At 57.9% G+C, this 19,756-nt stretch overlaps 1 protein-coding gene and 1 pseudogene across 2 annotated transcripts in view; one reads left to right on the plus strand and one right to left on the minus strand.

The window, feature by feature from the left end:
- Window positions 1-19,756, minus strand: part of GNAO1 (G protein subunit alpha o1) — a 178,518-nt gene that overhangs the window by 14,319 nt on the left and 144,443 nt on the right. The window contains exons 4-7 of one of the 2 annotated variants that reach the window (XM_065925364.1): window positions 13,227-13,387; window positions 6,525-6,653; window positions 4,651-4,780; window positions 752-905 (exon numbers count right to left, since the gene is read on the minus strand). In XM_065925364.1, coding sequence (XP_065781436.1) covers window positions 752-905; window positions 4,651-4,780; window positions 6,525-6,653; window positions 13,227-13,387 — 574 coding nt within the window. The remainder of the gene's footprint in view (window positions 1-751; window positions 906-4,650; window positions 4,781-6,524; window positions 6,654-13,226; window positions 13,388-19,756) is intronic. The other variant, XM_065925365.1, reaches the window with a different exon arrangement.
- Window positions 14,935-15,270, plus strand: LOC136160997 (large ribosomal subunit protein eL43-like; annotated as a pseudogene).

The raw sequence follows: 19,756 nt of genomic DNA on the forward strand, positions 1-19,756 counted from the left end.
CTGCTGCTCCACAGGGGCCTGGCCAGGCTGACCACCCACCCATAGCCAGGCGACCCCGCTGCAACAGTGACAAAGGTGGCCTCCGTCAGCCACAGCGTCCTCTGCAGGGAGGGGTGAGCAGGGCCGCTCGTGAGGCTCTCGCATCCAACAGGCTTTCTGACTCATAGCTACCCATCTGGGGTGCCCTCAGGGTACTTCTCAGCTGTAGTCTCGGTCACAAAAGGGAGGTCAGTGAGCAGTTACTATGCGTCCACTGCCATGCTAACAAGCTCCTTCCCGCTCACTTTGTCCTCCTGGAAACTCTGGGAGGAAAGCATCGAGAATCACGGTGATTGCCCATCTCAAAGATGTGGAAATCGAGGTTCTGAGAGGTTGTGTAACCTGCTGTGAGTGGCAGAGTGGGGGCAGGAACCCTGGGCTGTCTGATTCAAAGCCCCATCTTCACCCCAGCATCATCTTGGTGTTGCCGCTGTACTGACAGCCTCTACTTACAGACAACCAAGCTGAGGTGCAGAGGCGGCCAGGGTCAAGGGCTTGTAAATGGCTGAGCCAAGATTCCAGCCCTGCTTCCCTGGACTAGGAAGCCCAGCTGGCTGCCCCGGGGCTCTTGCTGCAGCATGTTGCAGGGAGGCAGGGGACCTGCCTTCGGTTCTGTGCTGGATCCTCTGGGGCAGAGCCTGGTGTGTCTGTGGCGCACGATGAAGGGGGACTGAGAGTCCCTGCAGTCCCCGTGGGAAGCGGCTATCTCTACCTGTGTACTCCGGAAAGCAGATGGTGAGCGGAGACTTCTTGATCTTCTCTTCAAATATGTCCTTCTTGTTAAGAAACAGGATGATGGACGTGTCTGTGAACCATTTGTTGTTGCAGATGCTGTCGAAGAGCTTCAGTGACTCGTGCATGCGGTTCTGCAACAGAGTGGAGGAGAGGCAAGTGAGGCCCGTGCGGCGCCCGGGGCCCGGACCCCCCGTGGTCAGTGACACAGCGGGACAAGCAAAGGGACGGTCCGCCAACACGGCTGAACACACCACCAGGGACAGAGACGCGAGGACCCACAAGGACGAGGACCTGGTCCCTGCTGCATTCCACACGCGGGTGGGGTAGGGGTGGAGCAGGGGGCGGGGCAGGGTGGGGGAGCACTGCCCCTTCCCCGAAGAGGGCTGACCCGGGCGGGGGCAGCGAGGTCACCGGAGGGACTCCAGCCCACGACAGAGAGGACATGCACCATGCATGCGGGGGCAGGCCCCGCCACCCTCCACATGTCCACGCGGGACCGTGGGGCATGCAGACGGCTCTATAGGGGGTCTCGCTCGGCTTCACCAGCGGGGGTGGGAGGATGCACGCATTCAGTTGGGAAACATTAACCGAGGACAGAGGGATCCTCGCATTAATCCAGAGTTGGAAGCAGACACCAGGGGGACAGCGTCGGGGGAGTGCTCTTGCTGTGGCCTTGGTCTAGTTGGGGACCAGGTGGGTTGCCTGGGCCGTGGCTGGGCTGGGGGTGGCTCTGTGTGAGCTCCTTATCGAGACTGTTTTCCCAGTAGAGGGGCCGGAAGAACCCCAAGATGAAAGCCAGCAAAACAGATTAAAACAGAGAGGAAGATAAAAAACCCAGAAAACATGAGAGAAGAAAAGAGAGGGAAAAAAAAAAACCCCAAATCAGTTCAACCAGTCTCAGGCCAGGAAGTCAAAGCCGGTCCATCTGGAGGGCCCCCCGGGGCAGAGACCACGGCTGCCCGGGGGCTGTGGACCGTGTGGCTGGAGATGGAAGGCGAGGTGGGGCGCACCAGCCTAGGCCGGCCGGTGAGGAGAGTGGGACGCGGGAGTAGGGGCAGGCTTCACAGCAAAGTCACCCGGCGGTGCCCTGGGAACCCGCTGCTTTCAACTCTTAGCTGACGGTCTCAGCTGGAAGGAGGCGCTTCATACCTGCCCGAATTGCAGCGTGTCTCAGAATCTGCTCATGGGTTTGGCCTTGGTTTGGCAAGTTAAGGCCCTGCAGGCGGCGGTGATGGTGCTGCTGCTGAGAAGTTGTGGCAGGTGAGGCCCAGGGCTGCAGGGGCCCAGGTTGTGGCGGGCAGGGTGGCCGGCCAGTGGGCGGGCAGCCACCAGCTCCACGGCTCCTGGCCAACTCCAGGAGCCCCCAGACACCTTTTTCTCAGGCAGCCCCAATTCTTGCCCCCCACCTCCGGCATGGGAGGGCGGGGCAGGGCCGACCAGAGAGGAAGGTGGACAACCAAGGACAGGTCAGCGGCTGGAGCTCTTGCTCCCGGGGGCAGCACAGGCGAGTCCCACCACCTGGCCTCGAGTGGTGCTCCTGGGCAGAGTCGTGTCGGAGCTGCCGTCTGCTGCATGAAGGGTCCCGAGCGAGCGCAGGCACTCTGAAAGCCCCCAGCCCCAGGGGTCCTCAGAGCCGCCCAGAGGCCGCTCGCCATGGGCTCCGCTTTATAGAGGAGCAGGTGGAACGGCCGCCATGCCCCACGGTGACAGCGGTGGCGCTAGACCCCGGGCTGTGTCCACCTGGCCCTGGACACACTGGCGTTTGCTCAGCTCCAGGGCTCTGTTCTCACTGGCACCGTGGCAAGGAGCCGCCTCCATGGGCTCTTGTTGAGGGGTGAAGCCAATGCCGGAGCCCTGGAGAGGGTGCTGGTCTCTCCCAGGTGGAAAGGAACCCAGAAAGAGCCCATCTGCGACCCCACACGCTGTGGCTTCCCCAAGGTCCTCGGACCTAGCCTTTGTGAAGAAGGGCAAGGAAATGGTGGAGAAGGAGCTGAGGGGGAGCAGGGGAGAGAGACAGTGAAAGTAGGAAGGCAAGGAGGAAGGTGCTCCAGAACGGGCCCTGCTCCAGAACGAGAGCTGGTGAGGAGCTGGCAGAGGCTGGGGGGCCGGCAGAGCAGGAAGGCCATCCGAGAGTGAGGCCCGGCACCTGCCGGGTTCACTTGAGACCCGCGGGCCACAGAGCTTGGGGCCCTGTGGCTGCCAGACCCGCTCTGACATCCTCTGCTCTGCCCATGCTCGGGAGGCCAGTGAGCACCCCTTCCTGAGGACTTGGGACTTGGGACTGAGTGGGGCAGGTCTTCAGGAAGAGGCCTGGGGCCCTCAACACTCTAGTGCTTGGTTTTCTTTCAAAGTCACAGCCGGATTGGTTTCCTGCACCAACCCTGTTTACCACTCCCAGGCATAGCAAGGAGAAAAGATGAACCAAATGGAGCTCAGATCACAGGGTGGCCAGGCGGACTGTGAACAGTGGGTCCAGAAGTATGGTCAACAGTGATCAGTGAGAGATGTGCCGGGGTGGCCCCTGCGCGCGGTGCCTTGTGGGGGGCGGCAGGAGCCGACCTGGGCTTCAGGATGGTCAGTGGGTCCAGGCCTGGGGGTCTTAGACACCACAGCTCCTGAGGCTGCTGAGAATAGTGCCGGCGTTAGAAAGAGCTGCACAGCTGGGGTCCCAGAGCCTCACTCCAGAACAAGGCAGGGTTTGTGGGGCTCCGCTAATGCCCTGCTCAGAAGTGTTCTCGGGACCAAAGGAGAAAGGGCGAGGGGGACAGGCCAGCACGCAGCACGAGTCCTGATGGCCCACCCGGCCAGTGGCTCTGGCCCCATCTGCCCACGGCACCGTCACTGCATAACCCCGACCCCTCAGAACGGCGGCGCCTCCTCCCATAGCACCACACCCCAAAGCCCAACAGACCTTGGGAGCAGCCCCGTGGGACCAGCGGACAGGACCGACGATGAGACAGACCCGGAGAGAAGACAGCCTTGCTCAAGGCCCACCGTGACGAGCCCAGTCCCCAAACCTCAGGGTCTGTCCCTGCCTGCACCACACACAGGAGCTAACGATCACCAAGGATGTGACCCCACAGCCCAGAAGCCCCACCTCGGTGGATGCTTGTCTCCTGAGACCCCACCAGGCCCACCTCTCTGTGGGCAGCTCAGGGGGCCCCCGGCTCAGGACAACCCCCAGGGACGACACGACCATCAGCCCAGTGCTAAGCCAGAGACGGTTCCAAGTCCTTGAAGATTCTCACCCCACTGCCCACGCCCCACCAGGCGGGTATGATGGTTACACCCCTAAGACAGAGAGGGTGCTCCCTGAATCTAGCAGCAAACCAGGGCCAGGCCCAGAGAAAGGCAGCACCCGCTGCAGGTGAGGGCCCCGCTCTGAATCCAGCCTGGCAGTTCTCCGAGGCCCGAGACTGAAGACGCAGTGACGGAAGGTGGGAACCCAGGCTGTGCCCCCCACCCTGTCACTTACCATGAGCCCCAGCCCACTGCTCGACCCTCTGCCAGCCCTGTCCACTGCTCAGGGAGGGCTGCTGGGGCTAAGAACCGCTATTTCTGTCTTATATACATTCTTGCTTGACTGCACCCTGATTTCATTTAGGATTTGCTTAATTTGGTTCTGGTCTGATGGCCTCTGCGTTTCTGCTGTGTTTACTGAAGAGACCCTTGCTGCCCGAGCCCTGGCATCTGCACACAGGCTCTGAGCAGGGGGCTCACGGCTGCCTTCACTGCATCGGCATCAGGAGGTATCTGGCCGAAGTCAGGATAGAGGTGAGAACAATCTAGCCGACGACGGAACCCCCTACCATCGCAGCCGGTTCCACCCGAGAGCCGCTGTGGGCCGCTGAGGCCGGGCGGGCCGGGGCCGCTCACCGTGGTCTCGTCTTCGTGGAGCACCTGGTCGTAGCCGCTGAGTGCGACGCAGAAGATGATGGCCGTGACGTCCTCAAAGCAGTGAATCCACTTCTTGCGTTCAGACCGCTGGCCCCCGACGTCAAACAGCCTGTCGGGCAGACAGGGAAGCTGGGGATGGGGGGTAGGGAGACCCCAGCAGGTGTGGGGACACTGGTTGAGCTGAGGGGTGGGGGAAGAAGGCTGCTGTGCACACAACAAGCCTCCCGAGGAGCCTCACTCCAGGCTGAGGGCTGAGCACGGCATCCTCGGGGTGAGGTGGCCATCACTGCTCTGTGGTGCCCCCCACAGTGACGCCAAGACCCGCCCCTGCCTCTCAGGGCTGTCACTTAGGGGTGACCTCAGCTGGACACGCCTTTGTGAGGTCCCCCTCTCAGGGGCACATGCACATCCTGCCCCTGGCTTTCTGAACATGTCTGTTCGCGTCTGTGGTCCGTGGAAACCGCAGAGCAGCCTGGGAGGGACAGAGGGAGGCGGGCAGGGACCTGCAGCTCCCACATGGAGGGACAGTAAGGCGGCAAGGGGTTAAATGCCAGGGTGCCGGCAGGAGCCGGGGTGAGACCAGGGCCTGTCTGCAGACAAAGCCTCTGCTCTGTCAGACACCATCCCCCGGGGGCATGAGAGCTGTCAGGGGAGATGGTGGCAGAGGGGCTTTGGTCCTGGAAGTGCCAGGTCAACCTCACATCCAACGCCCTGAGTGAAGATCCCAGGCCTGATGCACAGCTGCTGAGGTGGGCTGGGCCCCGACCCGCCAACAGAGGAAAGCAACTGCAGGCCAGAGCCCATAGCGGGCCTGGAGCAAGGACACAGGTCCAGTCCTCGTCCTGTCACTGCCTCCCTTGGACCCCGCTTCTCCATCTGAAATGCTGGGTCCAGGTGATGGCCTCTGAGGCCCCTCCACAGCACGTACTCTCAGCTGCTGTGGGCCGGGCGCCCCCAGCCCAGCTCCACACCCTCTGCCCCGAGGAGTGAGTGGGAGAGACCGAGGGACTAGGGTTCAGGGGCATCTTGTGGGGCTGCCTGGCCCATCCCTGCCTTCCTTGGGTTCAGGGGAGGCCTCAGGCAGCCTCGCAGGGATGGAGACAGAACCCCAGCCCTCTGTCTGTGTGGGAGCAGGCGGGGGCTGGGTCTCAGGCTGGGGAGGGCCAGGCAGCGGCCTCACATGGGTCTACTGGTCTACTGTCCCGGCCATCCTGGCCTCTCCTCTTGCTCCACCCGACACCCAGAAACCACACCTGGGAGGCAGGTGGAGGCAGGTGGAGGTAGCTAGGGGCACCCAGACCTCAGGGCATGCAAGATGCCCCAGGTGGTGCTATGACCCCCTGGCAGGGCCTATGGTGCTCAGACCCTAGGCCTGAGTTGTGTTCTCTGTTCAGGAACAGACTTGCTCCTCCAGGCCTCAGTTTCCCCTATGCATCTGGAGAGGGCAGGCCAGCTGATCTCTAAGCCCTTTCCAGCTCTGAGATGACATGGGTCCTTGGGTTGCTTGGGTTCAACCCGCTCTTATTCCCCACGCCTCCACATCTTCAAAGACCACCTGGGTGATCCACCGTCCACCCCCTCAGAAGACACGCAGTGATAGGACTCCCCTCCTTTGTTCACTTGAATACTCCCTATTCCTCAGAGCCCCACTTCAGGAAGCCTCTCTGCTCACTGCAGCCCCCCACCTTGGTGGCAAAGAGGCGCACACACAGGTCCCTCCTCACATCCAACCGCCTGTCCCAACTGGAGAGCTCCCTGAGACAGGAATGCTCCAGATGAGCTGAGGTTGAGAGGCAGGCGTCACCCGTGTCTTAACACCTTCTCCAGGGCTGAGGAGTCTCCCTGGGCTTTACCTGAAGTGGAGGTTCTTGAACGTGAAGTGGGTTTCTACGATGCCGGTGGTTTTGACCCTGGTTCGGAGGATGTCCTGCTCAGTGGGCTGGTAGTCGGTGGCCCCGATCCGGTCCAGGCTGTCCAGGTAGCTGGGGACGGCAGCACACGGGGATTGTCGACCAGGTGTGGGCACTGCCCTCCCTGAGCGCCAGCCTCGACGCGGGCCAGGGAGGGACGGCACCACCTGTCCAGGGCCAAGCGTGGGGCGGAGCTGAGGAAGAGAAGCTCACGTCCTGGCCTCAGGCGCTCAGAGCCTTTAACTCAGACCAAGGGCTTCGCACACGGTTCCAGGCTCGTTCAGACAAGGTCAGACTTTTCAATGAGACTAACATGTTTATGAAGAGAGTTCCAGAAAAACATCTGTTTCTGCTTTATTGACTACACCAAAGCCTTCGACTGTGTGGATCACAATAAACTGTGGAAAATTCTGAAAGAGATGGGAATACCAGATCACCTGACCTGTCTCTTGAGAAACCTGTATGCAGGTCAGGAAGCAACAGAACTGGACATGGAACAACAGACTGGTTCTGAATAGGAAAAGGAGTACGTCAAGGCTGTATATTGTCACCCTGCTTATTTAACTTATATGCAGAGTACATCATGAGAAATGCTGGGCGGGAAGAAGCACAACCTGGAATCAAGATTGCCGGGAGAAATATCACTAACCTCAGATATGCAGATGACACCACCCTTATGGCAGAAAAGTGAAGATTAACTAAAAAGTCTCTTGATGAAAGTGAAAGAGGAGAGTGAAAAAGTTGGCTTAAAGCTTATCATTCAGAAAACTAAGATCATGGCATCTGGTCCCATCACTTCATGGGAAATAGATGGGGAGACAGTGGAAACAGTGTCAGACTTTATCTTTTTGGGCTCCAAAATCACTGCAGATGGTGACTGCAGTCATGAAATTAAATGATGCTTACTCCTTGGAAGGAAAGTGATGACCAACCTAGATAGCATATTAAAAAGCAGAGACATTACTTTGCCAACAAAGGTTTGTCTGGTCAAGGCTATGGTTTTTCTAGTGGTCATGTATGGATGTGAGAGTTGGACTATAAAGAAAGCTGAGCACCGAAAAATTGATGCTTTTGAACTATGGTGTTGAAGAAGACTCTTGAGAGTTCTTTGGACTGCAAGAAGATCCAACCAGTCCATCCTAAAGGAGATCAGTCCTGGGTGTTCATTGGAAGGACTGACACTGAAGCTGAAACTCCAGTACTTTGGCCACCTCATGCAACGAGTTGACTCATTGGAAAAGGCCCTGATGCTGGGAGGGATTGGGGGCAGGGGGAGAAGGGGATGACAGAGGATGAGATGGCTGGATGGCATCACCAACTCGATGGACATGGGTTTGAGTTAACTTCGGGAGTTGGTGATGGACAGGGAGGCCTGGTGTGCTGCGATTCATGGGGTCGCAAAGAGTCAGACATGACTGAGCGACTGAACTGAACTGAACTGAACATGTTTATGGGCTTCCCAGGTGGTGTTAGTGGTAAAGAACCTGCCTGCCAATGCAGGAGACATAAGAGACTCGGGTTTGATTCCTGGGTCGGAAAGATCCCCTAGAGGAGGCATGGCAACCCATCCTAGTATTCTTGCCTGGAGAATCCCATGGAAGCCTGGTGGGCTACAGTCTATAGGCTCTCAAAGAGTCGGACATGAATGAAGCAGCCTAGCATGCACACAAGTGTTTATAACACTGTCTGTCCTTTCTTCATCTTAAAATAATAATGAGCAATAGCTAGATTCTAGTCTTTTTGTGCATTATCATGTTTCTCCCTTAATTTCTTGAGGTAAATGTATTATTTCCTAGATTAGAAAACTCAGGTTTTTCTAATGAAGGTGAGTGCATAGCCCAGCCGTGAGTCAGGGGTTGGGATCCCACCTCCTAACGGTACCCTGCAGTGCTTCCCAGAGGCCCTCTGAGCCTCCGCCCGCCTCTCGCGCACCTCAGGTTTACCAGGGGGTTGTTGCATCTTCCCAATGGTGCTCCTGGGAGGGAGGCCCAGAAGCCACACAGCCAGGTAGGGGTGGGGCCTCACTGGGACCCAGTCCTTGGGCATCAGGGCCCCTGCCATGCCATCACTTGCCCTGGAGACAGACCAGGCCTCTGCATTTGGCCCTCCAAGGCCACACACTGGGAAGGCTTTAGGGGTTAGTACGGGTTAAGGTTTGAACCCTAAGCCAGGCTGGGATCCAGGAAAACAGGAAGGAAGGAGATCGTTCAGACTGGCAGGAAGATTCAGTGACCCACAGGGCCAATGAATGGACTACCCACCCCTGTCCAGGGAGAGTCACACGCAGCCCATGGGGAACAACCTCTAGGGTCTGAGTCATGGTGTGACGTGGGAGTCTCAAGCTGTGCACAGAGGGGACGAGCTTCATCATCACCCACCCTAGACCCCCTGGCGGGGCTGACTCCCCGGCTTGTGGATGTTCGCGGGGCTGGGAAGGGCAGATGCCTCCACCAAGGAGGGTGTCCACTGGTAAACCAACAATCCAGGCTGCCTCAAATCCTTGTGAGAATGCTCCCTAAGTAAACATAGCCAATGGTGGGTCCTAGGTTCAGGGAAGGTGAGCTTGAAGTCACACTCCTAGAAAGAGGATGACACTTGCTGGGGGGGTCAAGGCTGGGTCTGCCCGACTCCAGAGCCTATGCTCTTAGGCAGGCCTCCAGGCCTTCTCTCCGCTGTGGAAGGAGGGAGGCTGATATGGCAGAGCAGACCTGAAAGCTCTGGCCGCCATGGAGCCTCCTCGCCAGGCCCATGGGCGTCTGGGCGGTCTCTGACCTCAGCCTGAAGCAGATCTTCCCAACCTCTCTGTACATGCCCCTCCCCTGCCCCCACTATCTCTGCCCAGAAGCAGTGCTGGTTTCAGGAGCCTCCTCTTGTCATCCCCAGCTGGAGACCTGGGCGGGGAGCCTCTGGTCTTGGCCCCATCCCAGCTGGGGAACTCTCTTTTAGGCAGACAGCCTGGCCCTGTCTCTCTGCTGGCTGAGCCTCACACAGGGAGGCGGCCACGGGAGGGTAGAGGGTGGCCCAGGGGACTGTGCACCTACTGTGTCTCCTGCCTGCTGACTGTCCCGGGTGTTGTGGGGGCACAGGCCCCACCTCCCGAGCCTCTGTTCCTGGGTGTATGTGCAGGAGGTAATTAACAGAGAAGTAAGCTGTGCAACATGTCAGGAGGTGCTAAGTGTCAGGAGGGAAGACTCAGGCTATCAGGAGGGGGAGGTCGGCTGGGGCTGCTGTTTGATATCAGGTGGCTGGTGAAGGCGCGTGGAGCAGGGCAACATTCGAAGGAGACGGAGGGCAGTGAGGGGATGAGCCTCTGTGGTCCAGCCAAAGGACCGGTGGGCGCAGAGGCCACGCCCGCCATGGAGGAGGAGCCGGGCCTGCAGGCGCTGGACAGGTGTTGGGGAGAGGCTGTGCACGGGGCAGGGCGGGGCAGGCAGCAAGCAGTAAGGCTGGAGCGGGTGACGGAGGTGAGGGCACAGCGCGCAGGCCCCTGAGGTCAGTGTGAGCGCCTGCGCTTTCACCCTGGAAGGCTCTGACCAGAAGGGCGCTTTGCCAGTCACACCTTTAGTGGGGACCCGGGTCTGGGGAAAACTGATCCTCCCAAACCATGGAACTAACTACCTTTTACAGCCCTGGCTGGCATGTGCTTGGGTTTCTGGGCTTCTGGAACCCGTCTCAGAGCCATCGTTCAGAGGGGAGAGGGAGTGCCGGCTGTGTTCAAAGACCCACGACAGAGGGAGACCTTGGCTGGATGGTGTCCCTTCACCCTTCACCCTGGAGCCTCCCAGTAACGTGAGAGGCAGGCTGGCCTGCCCCCCATGGCTGGGCGGGGACATGTGGTGACTGGGCTCTGGGCCTTGGGGAGCTGCTCAAACTGTCTAGGGTGTGAGAGAGAGAGAGTGTGTGTGTGTGTGTGTGTGTGTGTGTGTAAGAGGGGTGTGTGAGGTGTGTGTGTGGTGTGTGGTGTGTATGTCTAGGGTGTGAGAGTGTGTGTGTGTGTGAGTGAGGTGTGTGTGTGGTGTGTATGACTAGGGTGTGAGTGTGTGTGTGTGAGGTCTATGTGTGTGTGAGGTATGTGTGTGTGTGTAAGGTGTGTGTATGTGTGAGTGAGGTGTGTGTGTGTGAGGTGTGTGTGTGTGGTGTGTATGTCTAGGGTGTGAGAGTGTATGTATGTGTGTGTGAGGTGTGTGTGTGATGTGTATGTCTAGGGTGTGAGTGTGTGCGGGGTATGTGTGTGAGGTGTATGTGACTGTGTGTGTCTGTGGTGTATATGTCGGGTGTGAGAGTGTGTGTGTGTGAGGTGAGTGTGAGAGTGTGTGGTGTGTATGTCTAGGGTTTGAGAATGTGTGTGAGGTGTATGTGAGAATGTGTGTGTGTGAAAGGTGTGTGTGTGTGTGATGTGTGTGAGGTGTGTGTGAGAATGTGTGTGAGAGGGGTGTGTGTGTGTGTGTGAGGTGTGTATGTCACCCAGAGTTGTGCCAGGCAACAGCTCTGTTAGGCCTCTCTCTCCCTTCGTCACAACAAATCTACTTTGAACTGTTTTACCTTTCAGGCCCCAGATTCTGTCAGAAGACGAGAGCTAGCAGCTAAAACTACAACAGCAAAGCAACCCGGGACCAGAAAGTGTTCGAGGGCCTTCGGAACCTGCCTGCGGGCCCCCCGCCCTCCGCAGAGCCCTGTCCCAGGGAGCGGAGGACCATCTCCTCAGCTCACCTGGGGGAGTTGACAAGTACTCACTCGTCTCTCATTTCAATTTATCAAGGTAACCACCAGAGGAACTAAAAATAACCCTGTAACTAGCCAAAAACTGGGGGTGGAAGTGGAGAAGAGTGAAGGAAGGAAGGATGGAAGGGGGGAGGGGAGCTAAATTCCTCAGCTTTCACAGTTGCAGGCATTAAACACCATTGAGAGCTGGCAGGTCAGGTTTTCTGGACATCACTGGGACAAATAAACAGAGATAGTTAACAGTGGGAGGGGGCAGGCCTGAGAGGAGGAGACCACTATGAATTTTATACCTTTCCATACTGTTAAAAAATATCTCTTTTTGCAATGGACTGATATTATGACTAGTTAAGTGGCAATCATTTAAGTGGGGGGCACGATTTGATGTCCTGAGGTGCCCCTGAGGGTAGTGGGGGGATGGGAAGGGTCTGCTGAGCAGGGGGCAGGGAGTGGGAGAGGAAGGGGGCCCCTCTCCAGGCCTGACTGGCTGGGGGTTGGGGGGACACCTGGGTCGAGATCTATGATTTGAGTGCACAGAGAGAGGCGTGAACTTGAGCCTCTGGGCTCACATCTCTGCCACCAAGGTGTCCTGGGGGCTCATCAGGGACTGGGGCCTGGGTCACTACCACCTGGGACTCACAGGACACACGCGCCTGCCCCTGGGACAATCGAGGGGTGTAGAGCGGGGAAGACAAGTTCCTGGTTTACCAGCTGTCCTCACGGTCAGTGACCACGTCCCAGTGTCTGTTAGTGAAGGCTGCCTTTTCGGCACCAGCCTCCTCGACATCAGCACCATGGAGACCAGCGTTTCTTACTCTCGGTGCTACTGACACTGTGGGTGTGGTATTTCTTTGCTGTGGAGGCTGCACAATGTATCTCTAGGAAGTCAGCAGCATCCTTGGCCTCTACCCACCAGATGCTGGTACCACTACCCTTGTCAGGACAACTGAAAACCTCTCCAGACATTGCCGGTGTGTCCTGGGGGGCGAAGGGGCCCCGGCTAAGAGGAGGCTGAGCAGATCAGTGTCGGAGCACGTGTGTCCTAACGCAGTGGGGTTTAAGTCCAGAGGTGCCCACTGGAAACCTGGGCACGCGTCTGTAAATGTGGGTGCGTTTCCTGAAAGCTGGACCACAATCCCAGTGTCTTCAAACAGAGCACGCATCTCTGACCACTGAGGACCATTCCCTGGAGCCCCCGATCCAGGGGCCATGGACATGTAAGCCTCCAGACGCCTAGAGTGACTAGGCTGCAGGGGGCAGTCATGTGACTGACCCCGCGGTCACGGGAAGGGCCACCTCTCTGCCCTCCCCTCTCTTACCCACCCGCTCTCTCTGACTTTCAGTGCTTCACCCCCCCTTCTTCCCTGCCCTGGGGGTCGCTCCCTCCCCTCTGTCCTCTGCTTCTCCTTATTAGTTGTAATGCAGTATTAAAGCGCATGCCTGACTATTTATTTCACTTTTCTGATGGGTTACATTTTCCTTATTTTTAAAGATAGAGGAATGGAAAGCTTATTATTTTCTCAAAATGAAAACCATGTAAGTTATTTTCTGCCTATGTTACCTTTGATTTGTACTTACGGGGTCAAGGATTCTCCAGGGGGAAAAAAAGATGGTTTCACTAAAAACCTTCCTTCTGGTGGGGCCCGGCCCACTCCAGGGCAGGCGGGTGATCGCCCTGGCCCTCTGGGAGCCCTGCTGGTGGCTATCTCTCATGCCCCCCACCTCCCTGGCCTCCTTCTCATCCTGGGGGGGCGGGGGATGGGCAGGAGGCGATGCCCCTTCCTTCCTGACACACAAGGCAGAGTATCTCACAGCGGTTTCAACCTCAGCCCAGGACGCCTCCTTGCCCCACAGCCCCCGCCCCCAGACCCTTCCACACCACATCGCTGCCCCACTGGTGGCCTCCCGTCGGTCCAGGACACTCACTATTTGGCAGAGTCGTTGAGCTGATACTCCCGGGACCTGTTGAAGCACTCCTGGATCCCCGAGTCGCCCCAGAGTCGCATCATGGCGGAGAGCAGCTCTGGAGAGAAGGGCTCCGTGTCTTCCATCCGACTCACCACGTCACACACCATCTTGGCGTCGGCCTGTGAGGAGACGAGGACACGGACAGAGTCTTTTATTTGTGGGCAGAGCAATGATCACTGGTCGGTGACCCCACTCTTGAGTCCTTTGAACCCTGCCACCTTCCAAGACAGCAAACAGAGACAGACATCCCCTTCCCCCGCAGGCCATGGCTCATGGCTCAGGAAGTGAGCAGGATGTGGAAATCTGCAGGTGGCCTTCAGGGTGGGAAAGACATGAAAGAAGGGGGCAAGGTCAACACCTGGGAGGTGCATAGCTGACAAATATTCCCTGCCAAGGTGCTTGTGTGCATGCTAAGTTGCTTCAGTCATGTCTGCCTCTGTGTGACCCCATGGACTGCAGCCTGCCAGGCTTCTGTGTCCATGGGTCTCTACCAAGGTATGTGGGGGCCAAAGCCTTTCATGGAAACTTTCAGAATCAGCTGTCCAGCTCAGTATCTATCCACGCGTCAGGGCCTGTCCAATGCAGCAGGTCAACGTGAAGGTGCAGGCACTGTGTCCCCTCCTGCCTGCCTGCCCTGGGAAGGAAGCTGTGACTGGCCTGGAGGCCAGCAGGCCATGCCCCTGATGCCAGCCCAGACCTAGCTCCCTAGGGTCAGCGTCCCACAGACCCCAGCCCTCGGACTCCCAAGTCTCCCACCAGGAGAGCCTGGGTCCCAGCCCCTCTCCAGCACCCGAGCCTCTCCTGCGGGCAGCCACCGGAAAGCTGGCCCTGGGACCCAGGTGCTGAGTGCCTTAGGCAGGCGGTGACTCAGGGAGGCAGGGGTGGGTAAGCAGGGGTGGAGCCTCCACCTGGGGCTAAAAACAGGTCCGTGAGTCAGGGCCCACTCGCTGATGCTGCTCCCTGTGCCAGCGTGACCTCGGGAAGGCTCACCCGTGTGAGGAATGACTGGGAGAAACCTGGCCAGGTCCCCAAGCTTCTTCCTTTGGACCCCACTGTCAAGGTTTCCGCCTGATCCGAGAGAAGGGAGTCGGGACCAGAGGGTGGTGGGCAGGGCCAGACCTCCTGCTGGGGGAGACGCCCTCCCACCTAGAGCCGCGGTGTGCCTCAGCCAGGCCATTAGAGGCGTGGTTTAGAACCCTGGGCCTTGCAGAGCCCCGTGGTTGGTGCTCCTCTGTCTGACGTGGAATCCTGGGAACCGCGCTCCAGTGGGATGCGGTGCACGGTTTGGGGAAGGCCGGCCTGGAGCTGTCCTCCCGGCTCCTCCCCATCACCGAGGTGTGGCGGTGGTGGGGGTCTTGTGCTGGCGACACCTCTCGACCGGCCCTTGCTCTGTCTCTCTCCGGTCTCCCCAGCTCAGCGCATGGCACCACCATCGGCCCAACCACTAAGATTCAAGTCACCCACTTCCATCGCCATATCCACTTCTCCCCATCTCTTCTGGGACACCCCCGAGTCCAAGCCACTCCCTGTCTTTTCCTGGCTGTCCCTGGCCCCCCTCCCAAGGGTTCCTTGCCTCTCTCTTGCTTCTTTTCAGTCTGTCTTCCACACCACAGTCAGCAGGGAGGCTGTAGAAAAAGAACTCCCCGCTCTTGGGCTCAGATCTAGGTTGCGATAACATGGCGAAACGCACCAAGAAGGTTGGAATTGTGGGCAAATACGGGACCCATTATGGTGCCTCCCTCAGGAAAATGGTGAAGAAAACTGAAATCAGCCAAGCACGCCAAGTATACCTGCTCCTTCTGTGGCAAAACCAAGATGAAGAGAAGAGCTGTGGGCATTTGACACTGTGGTTCCTGCATGAAAACAGTAGCTGGTGGTGCCTGGACCTACAACACCATTTCTGCTGTCACAGTAAAGTCTGCCATCAGAAGACTGAAGGAAGTGAAGGACCAGTAGAAGCACCACCATTTGATAATGTTGCTAGCCTATAATAAATGGGTTAATTTATGTAAAAAAAAAAAGAAAAGAAAAAGAACTCCCCATTTTTCCAACTGGGAACACTGATATTCAACTTAAAAATTGCATCTCCTCGTTTTGCTTGTGGCAAAGATGTGACCATGTGACCAGTTCTACCTATGGAGAAGTCAACCCAAGTATAGTGAGGTCTTTGGAAAAAGCTTTGTAAAGGGAAGGTGCACCCCCTCCTCTCACTTCCTCCTTCCTGAAACCTGTGATGGCTGGAGCTCTAGCAGCCATCATGGATCATGAAGATATGGTCTATACCTGAGGGACAGTGGGTTGGCGATCTAAAAACAGTCAGGTCCTTGACAACTTTGTGGACACCATAACTTCTGGATTTTTTTTTTTAAACATTTAAATTAAATTTCTATCTCATTTAAATCACTGTTTTCTAGGTCTCAGATATTCACAGTCAAACCTAATTCTAATGGATACAGTAACTCTCTCTGTTTAAACTCTCATTAGCTTCCCATTATCCCTAAATTCCAAACTCCCTACCATGGCCTCGAAGGCCCCGGCCTGGCTGCTCTCTGTTCTGCCCTCCTCCCACCTTTCCCCTCTCCTGGTCCTCTAAGCACACAGTCTTTCCTCTGTTCCCCAGGTAGTCAGGGTCATCTTACCTCAGGGGGCTCCACCCAGCCAGACCATCCTTCCTCTGGCTCTGCCCTTCTCCATCTTAAGTCACTTCCTCAGGGAAGCCCTCCTCTCCGCCCCCAGGTAGAGTCTGCCCCCACGGTGCCCCAACCACACCAAATGTCACAGATGGTGTTGCGTGTGCCTGTCCCTCAGCTTTCTGATTATTCAGGGTACCCCCATCTCACAATGCTCTGTACACAGTCGGTGCTCTGCGGTATTTGTGGGATGAACGGGTCCTTGGCATTTTACTACCAGGCATGACCCCAGTTTCTCACTCCACCCTCTCTATCTCATCTCGTCTGTTTCAACAACAGTGTGCCTAGTTCAACCACGGCAGCAGCTCTGCCAGGGAGCCATCCTGTTTACAGATGAGGAGACTGAGGCTCAAGGTCACATGCTACTAAGTGGGAGAGCCTGGACCCAGGGTTAACCCCTACTGTGCTCCAGGAGACAGCCCTGGACTTGCATCTCAGACACTGGTGTCCAGCCCAGCCCCTCACCCCCACCACCATGAGCAAAGGTGTGGGCAATGGGTAAGAAAGAAGGAAGCGTGAGGGTGGCAGGAAGGAGGGGTCATGCCAATGCACCTGGAGGACTGCGGTGGCTGCCAGGCCTGGCCAGCCCTGTGGGGGTCAAGCTAACAAGCAATTAATAGAGCCAGAGGGGGCCCCTTGTCCCTTTGTCTTCCTGCCTTTAGGGCCCTGGGGGGTGGGGCACACACTGGGCCTGACCTTCCTGTTCCCAGGTCCCCTCCTGGGCCAGTGGGGGGCGCATTTTCCCACACCTTGCTCTCAGCTACAGCCCCCACGGCACTGCCCCTCTCACTGGTCAGAGCATGCCCAGCTGTCCTGGCAGCAGGGGGTGTGACACAGCAGACGCATGGACCGGGGCAGCCCCACCCGTGCAGATTTGCTCACTGGAGGATGCTGGGGCGAGCTTCTGTAGAAAACACACCCCATGGTCCCGCTGGTGGCGGCCACCAGCTTCCAGGTGGCTGCGGAGGGCCCAGTCCCTCTGATCTGCATCCTTTTCTGCCGGACGGCTGCCTCCTCCACCGGTGGGGCTTCCAGTCCCTCCTTTTCTGGCACCAGAGCCTCTGCTCCCCTGAAGGAGAGCACTCCTCCCCAGCCTGAGCAGTCTGGGTGGGGTGGCCCCTGTCCCATGCTCTCGGCGTGGACACACAGTCTGGGCCTGGCCAATCCATCCCTCTGCCCTTAGTGAACAGTTCCGGGTGGACAAAGAATCCAAATTTGTCAAGTGAGACTAACTTGACCAGCCCCAGAACACCTGCATAACTTATCAGGAGAGGCCCTCCAAGGAAGGGCCCACCTGAATGTGGAGCCATCCCTGAGGAAAGCAGGGCTGAAAGAAGGAGGCACCCCAAGTCCCAGAGACACATCAACACCTGGATCCAGCTGTACCTGCAGCCACACACATGTCTGGCTTTCCAGTCACCTCCATCAATCAGTCCTCTGACTCTTTCTTAACCTGGTTGAGGATGTGTTTCTGTTTGGTTGGTTTACTTCTGCACAACAGCCTCAAAGAGTGCTACACTTCCTGGTGTGTTGAGGCCAGTACCAGGCTCACGTCCTCCCATTACTGCGGTCCACACAGTTCCTCTGGCATCTGACTCCCTTCCCCTCTTCCTGTATGGACCACGCCCTGGGCACATGCGCAGGCCCACGTGCTGTGCTATTTCCTGTGGGGGAGCACCAAGACGCGGTGGGGGCACTGGCCACCTCCCAGGGGCTGTCTGCTGGGCTCCTGGAGACACTTCTACACGGGAGCTGAGGGAGGCTGTCCACTGACGCCGTGCCCACCGGTCCCTGCGTGGTGGGCTGAGTGCAGGACATTCGTCACGGTGGGCGCTGTCACACACCGCGGGCCTAGCCCAATTATTGCCACTGCCACAGACAGCTCTCAAGTGTCTAACATGCCCCTGTGGGGCACCACTTCCACTGAGGGTCACAGTCAGGGGGCTGTCTGCCGGCCCAGGGCCAGGGACGCAGCCGTGAGGGAGCAGGCCCTTCTCTCCTCCACGGCCCCCAGGGGCGGAGGGGCAGAGGGTCGCTCCCAGTGCGTGTGCGAGATGCCGCGTTTCCTCAGACACACAAGCCCGTGGCGTGGGTCCAGCAGGTACAAAGTGCCCAGTGTGCCCGGCCCTCCACGGCCGCCGCTGTCCACCTGCTGGAGCTGCCCATGCTGTGACGTCCAGTTCCCGTGCCCCCCCGACCCCCAACAAGTCTTCCTCCTTTTCCCCCAGCACCCTTTGGTCACTCCTGCCCTGGCTTCTAGTTTATTCCGTGTGGACTTTGGGGGGCTCAGGCCACAGACTCAAGGCTCCATCCACAACTGGGCTCCTGGCTTGAGTAGGGTCTTAACCTCTCTGAGGCTCAGCGTCCTCCCCTGAAAACCAGGCTGGCAGTCTCATCACTTTCTTCACAGGGCTCCCTCTTGTCGTGGGAGCAGACAGAGGATGCTAGCACAGGACAGCCTAAGGGGCGGGCTGGGCTGTGCCCCACCTCTGGGGACCAGAGGAGATTAGGAGGCCAACCTTCCCGCCCTCGGGATGCCTGGAGGTCGGGGTCATGGGAAGGGGTGAGACATTGAGAAACGCGTGTCTGGGACCCTGTGTTTCTGACTGTGAACTGTAGGCAAGATGCCGTTCTGATGGGTTTTGGATCGGGAGGCTCGGGGCACAGGAGTGGCTGTAACTAACTCTCAGGGCCACCTGCAGGATTCTCACCAGGTTAGTGATTTAAAATCAGCATCAACACTTCTTTTTAGCAGAGCCGGTATAAGCTTTCTGGCTAAATGATATCTTAATGTTCACACATGAATGTTGACATATACATGCCCTGAAGCTGCCCGAGGTAGAGGTGAGATATTTTTGGAAAGCCCCACAACGGTGGAGATGTCCCTGTGGACACCCCATTCATAAGCAGGTAGAGCAAGGGGTGGGGAGGGAGAGGAAGCAGCACCTGGAGACAGGGGGCACCTCCAGCATTTGAGGGGGCTGGGGAGCTCTGCCAGGGTGCCTCCCAGAAGTAGGCTTGCCCTGGGTCAGTGCTAGGGAGCAGGGTTTCTGGGGAGGTGATGAGGGCAGCTGCCCCCCTGAACTGGCAGCACACAGGGGACCCCCCTGCAGCAGATAGGCCAGGCCCCCTGCACCAGGACATGGGCTCCTGGGGACTGGCCATAAGTGTACTTGGGAAGCAGCGCCCACAATGCGGGGGCCAGGCGGTGGGGCTGCCCATTGGTGTCCATGGCTGAGGGGCTCTCCTTCCTGAAAGCCATCTCCATACTAGAAGGAGGGCTGGGGGCTCCCATGGCCCTGCCCGTCTCCCACTTCCTGGACCACAAGAGAGCCCCCTGCACCCACTTCTCCTGCCTAGTGTCTCCTGTCCACCCTTCTCAGAGATGTGGCTGGTCACACCGGGGGTGATTGTGCGGTGAGTGGTGACCAAGGGAAGCGGGAATCAGCCTGGCTGACCCACTAGCAACCAATACCACACACACCTGCTCACACGCTAGGCACTGCAGGGCCTTGCAAGTCTTCGCCACTGCTGCCCACCCTCCACCCACCGTGGACGCATCCTCTGAAACTGGGTCGGCCGAGTGCATGATAAACACTTGGGTCTGCAAAACTCCTCCCCTCTCTTCTGAGCAAAGGGGCTTAGAGCTAAAGTATGCAAAAGAGCCTTTCCCTTTCAAGAGATACAATGCAAAGGATATGGGGGAAAGCGAATAGGGATTTTCAGTCAGGTGACCCAGGTTCAATCCTGGTTCTGCTGCATTTTAGACTTGTGACCTTGGACAGATCACTTAACCTC

Source organism: Muntiacus reevesi, chromosome 2 (genome assembly GCF_963930625.1).
Source record: "Muntiacus reevesi chromosome 2, mMunRee1.1, whole genome shotgun sequence".
NCBI classification, from domain to species: Eukaryota; Metazoa; Chordata; class Mammalia; order Artiodactyla; family Cervidae; genus Muntiacus; species Muntiacus reevesi.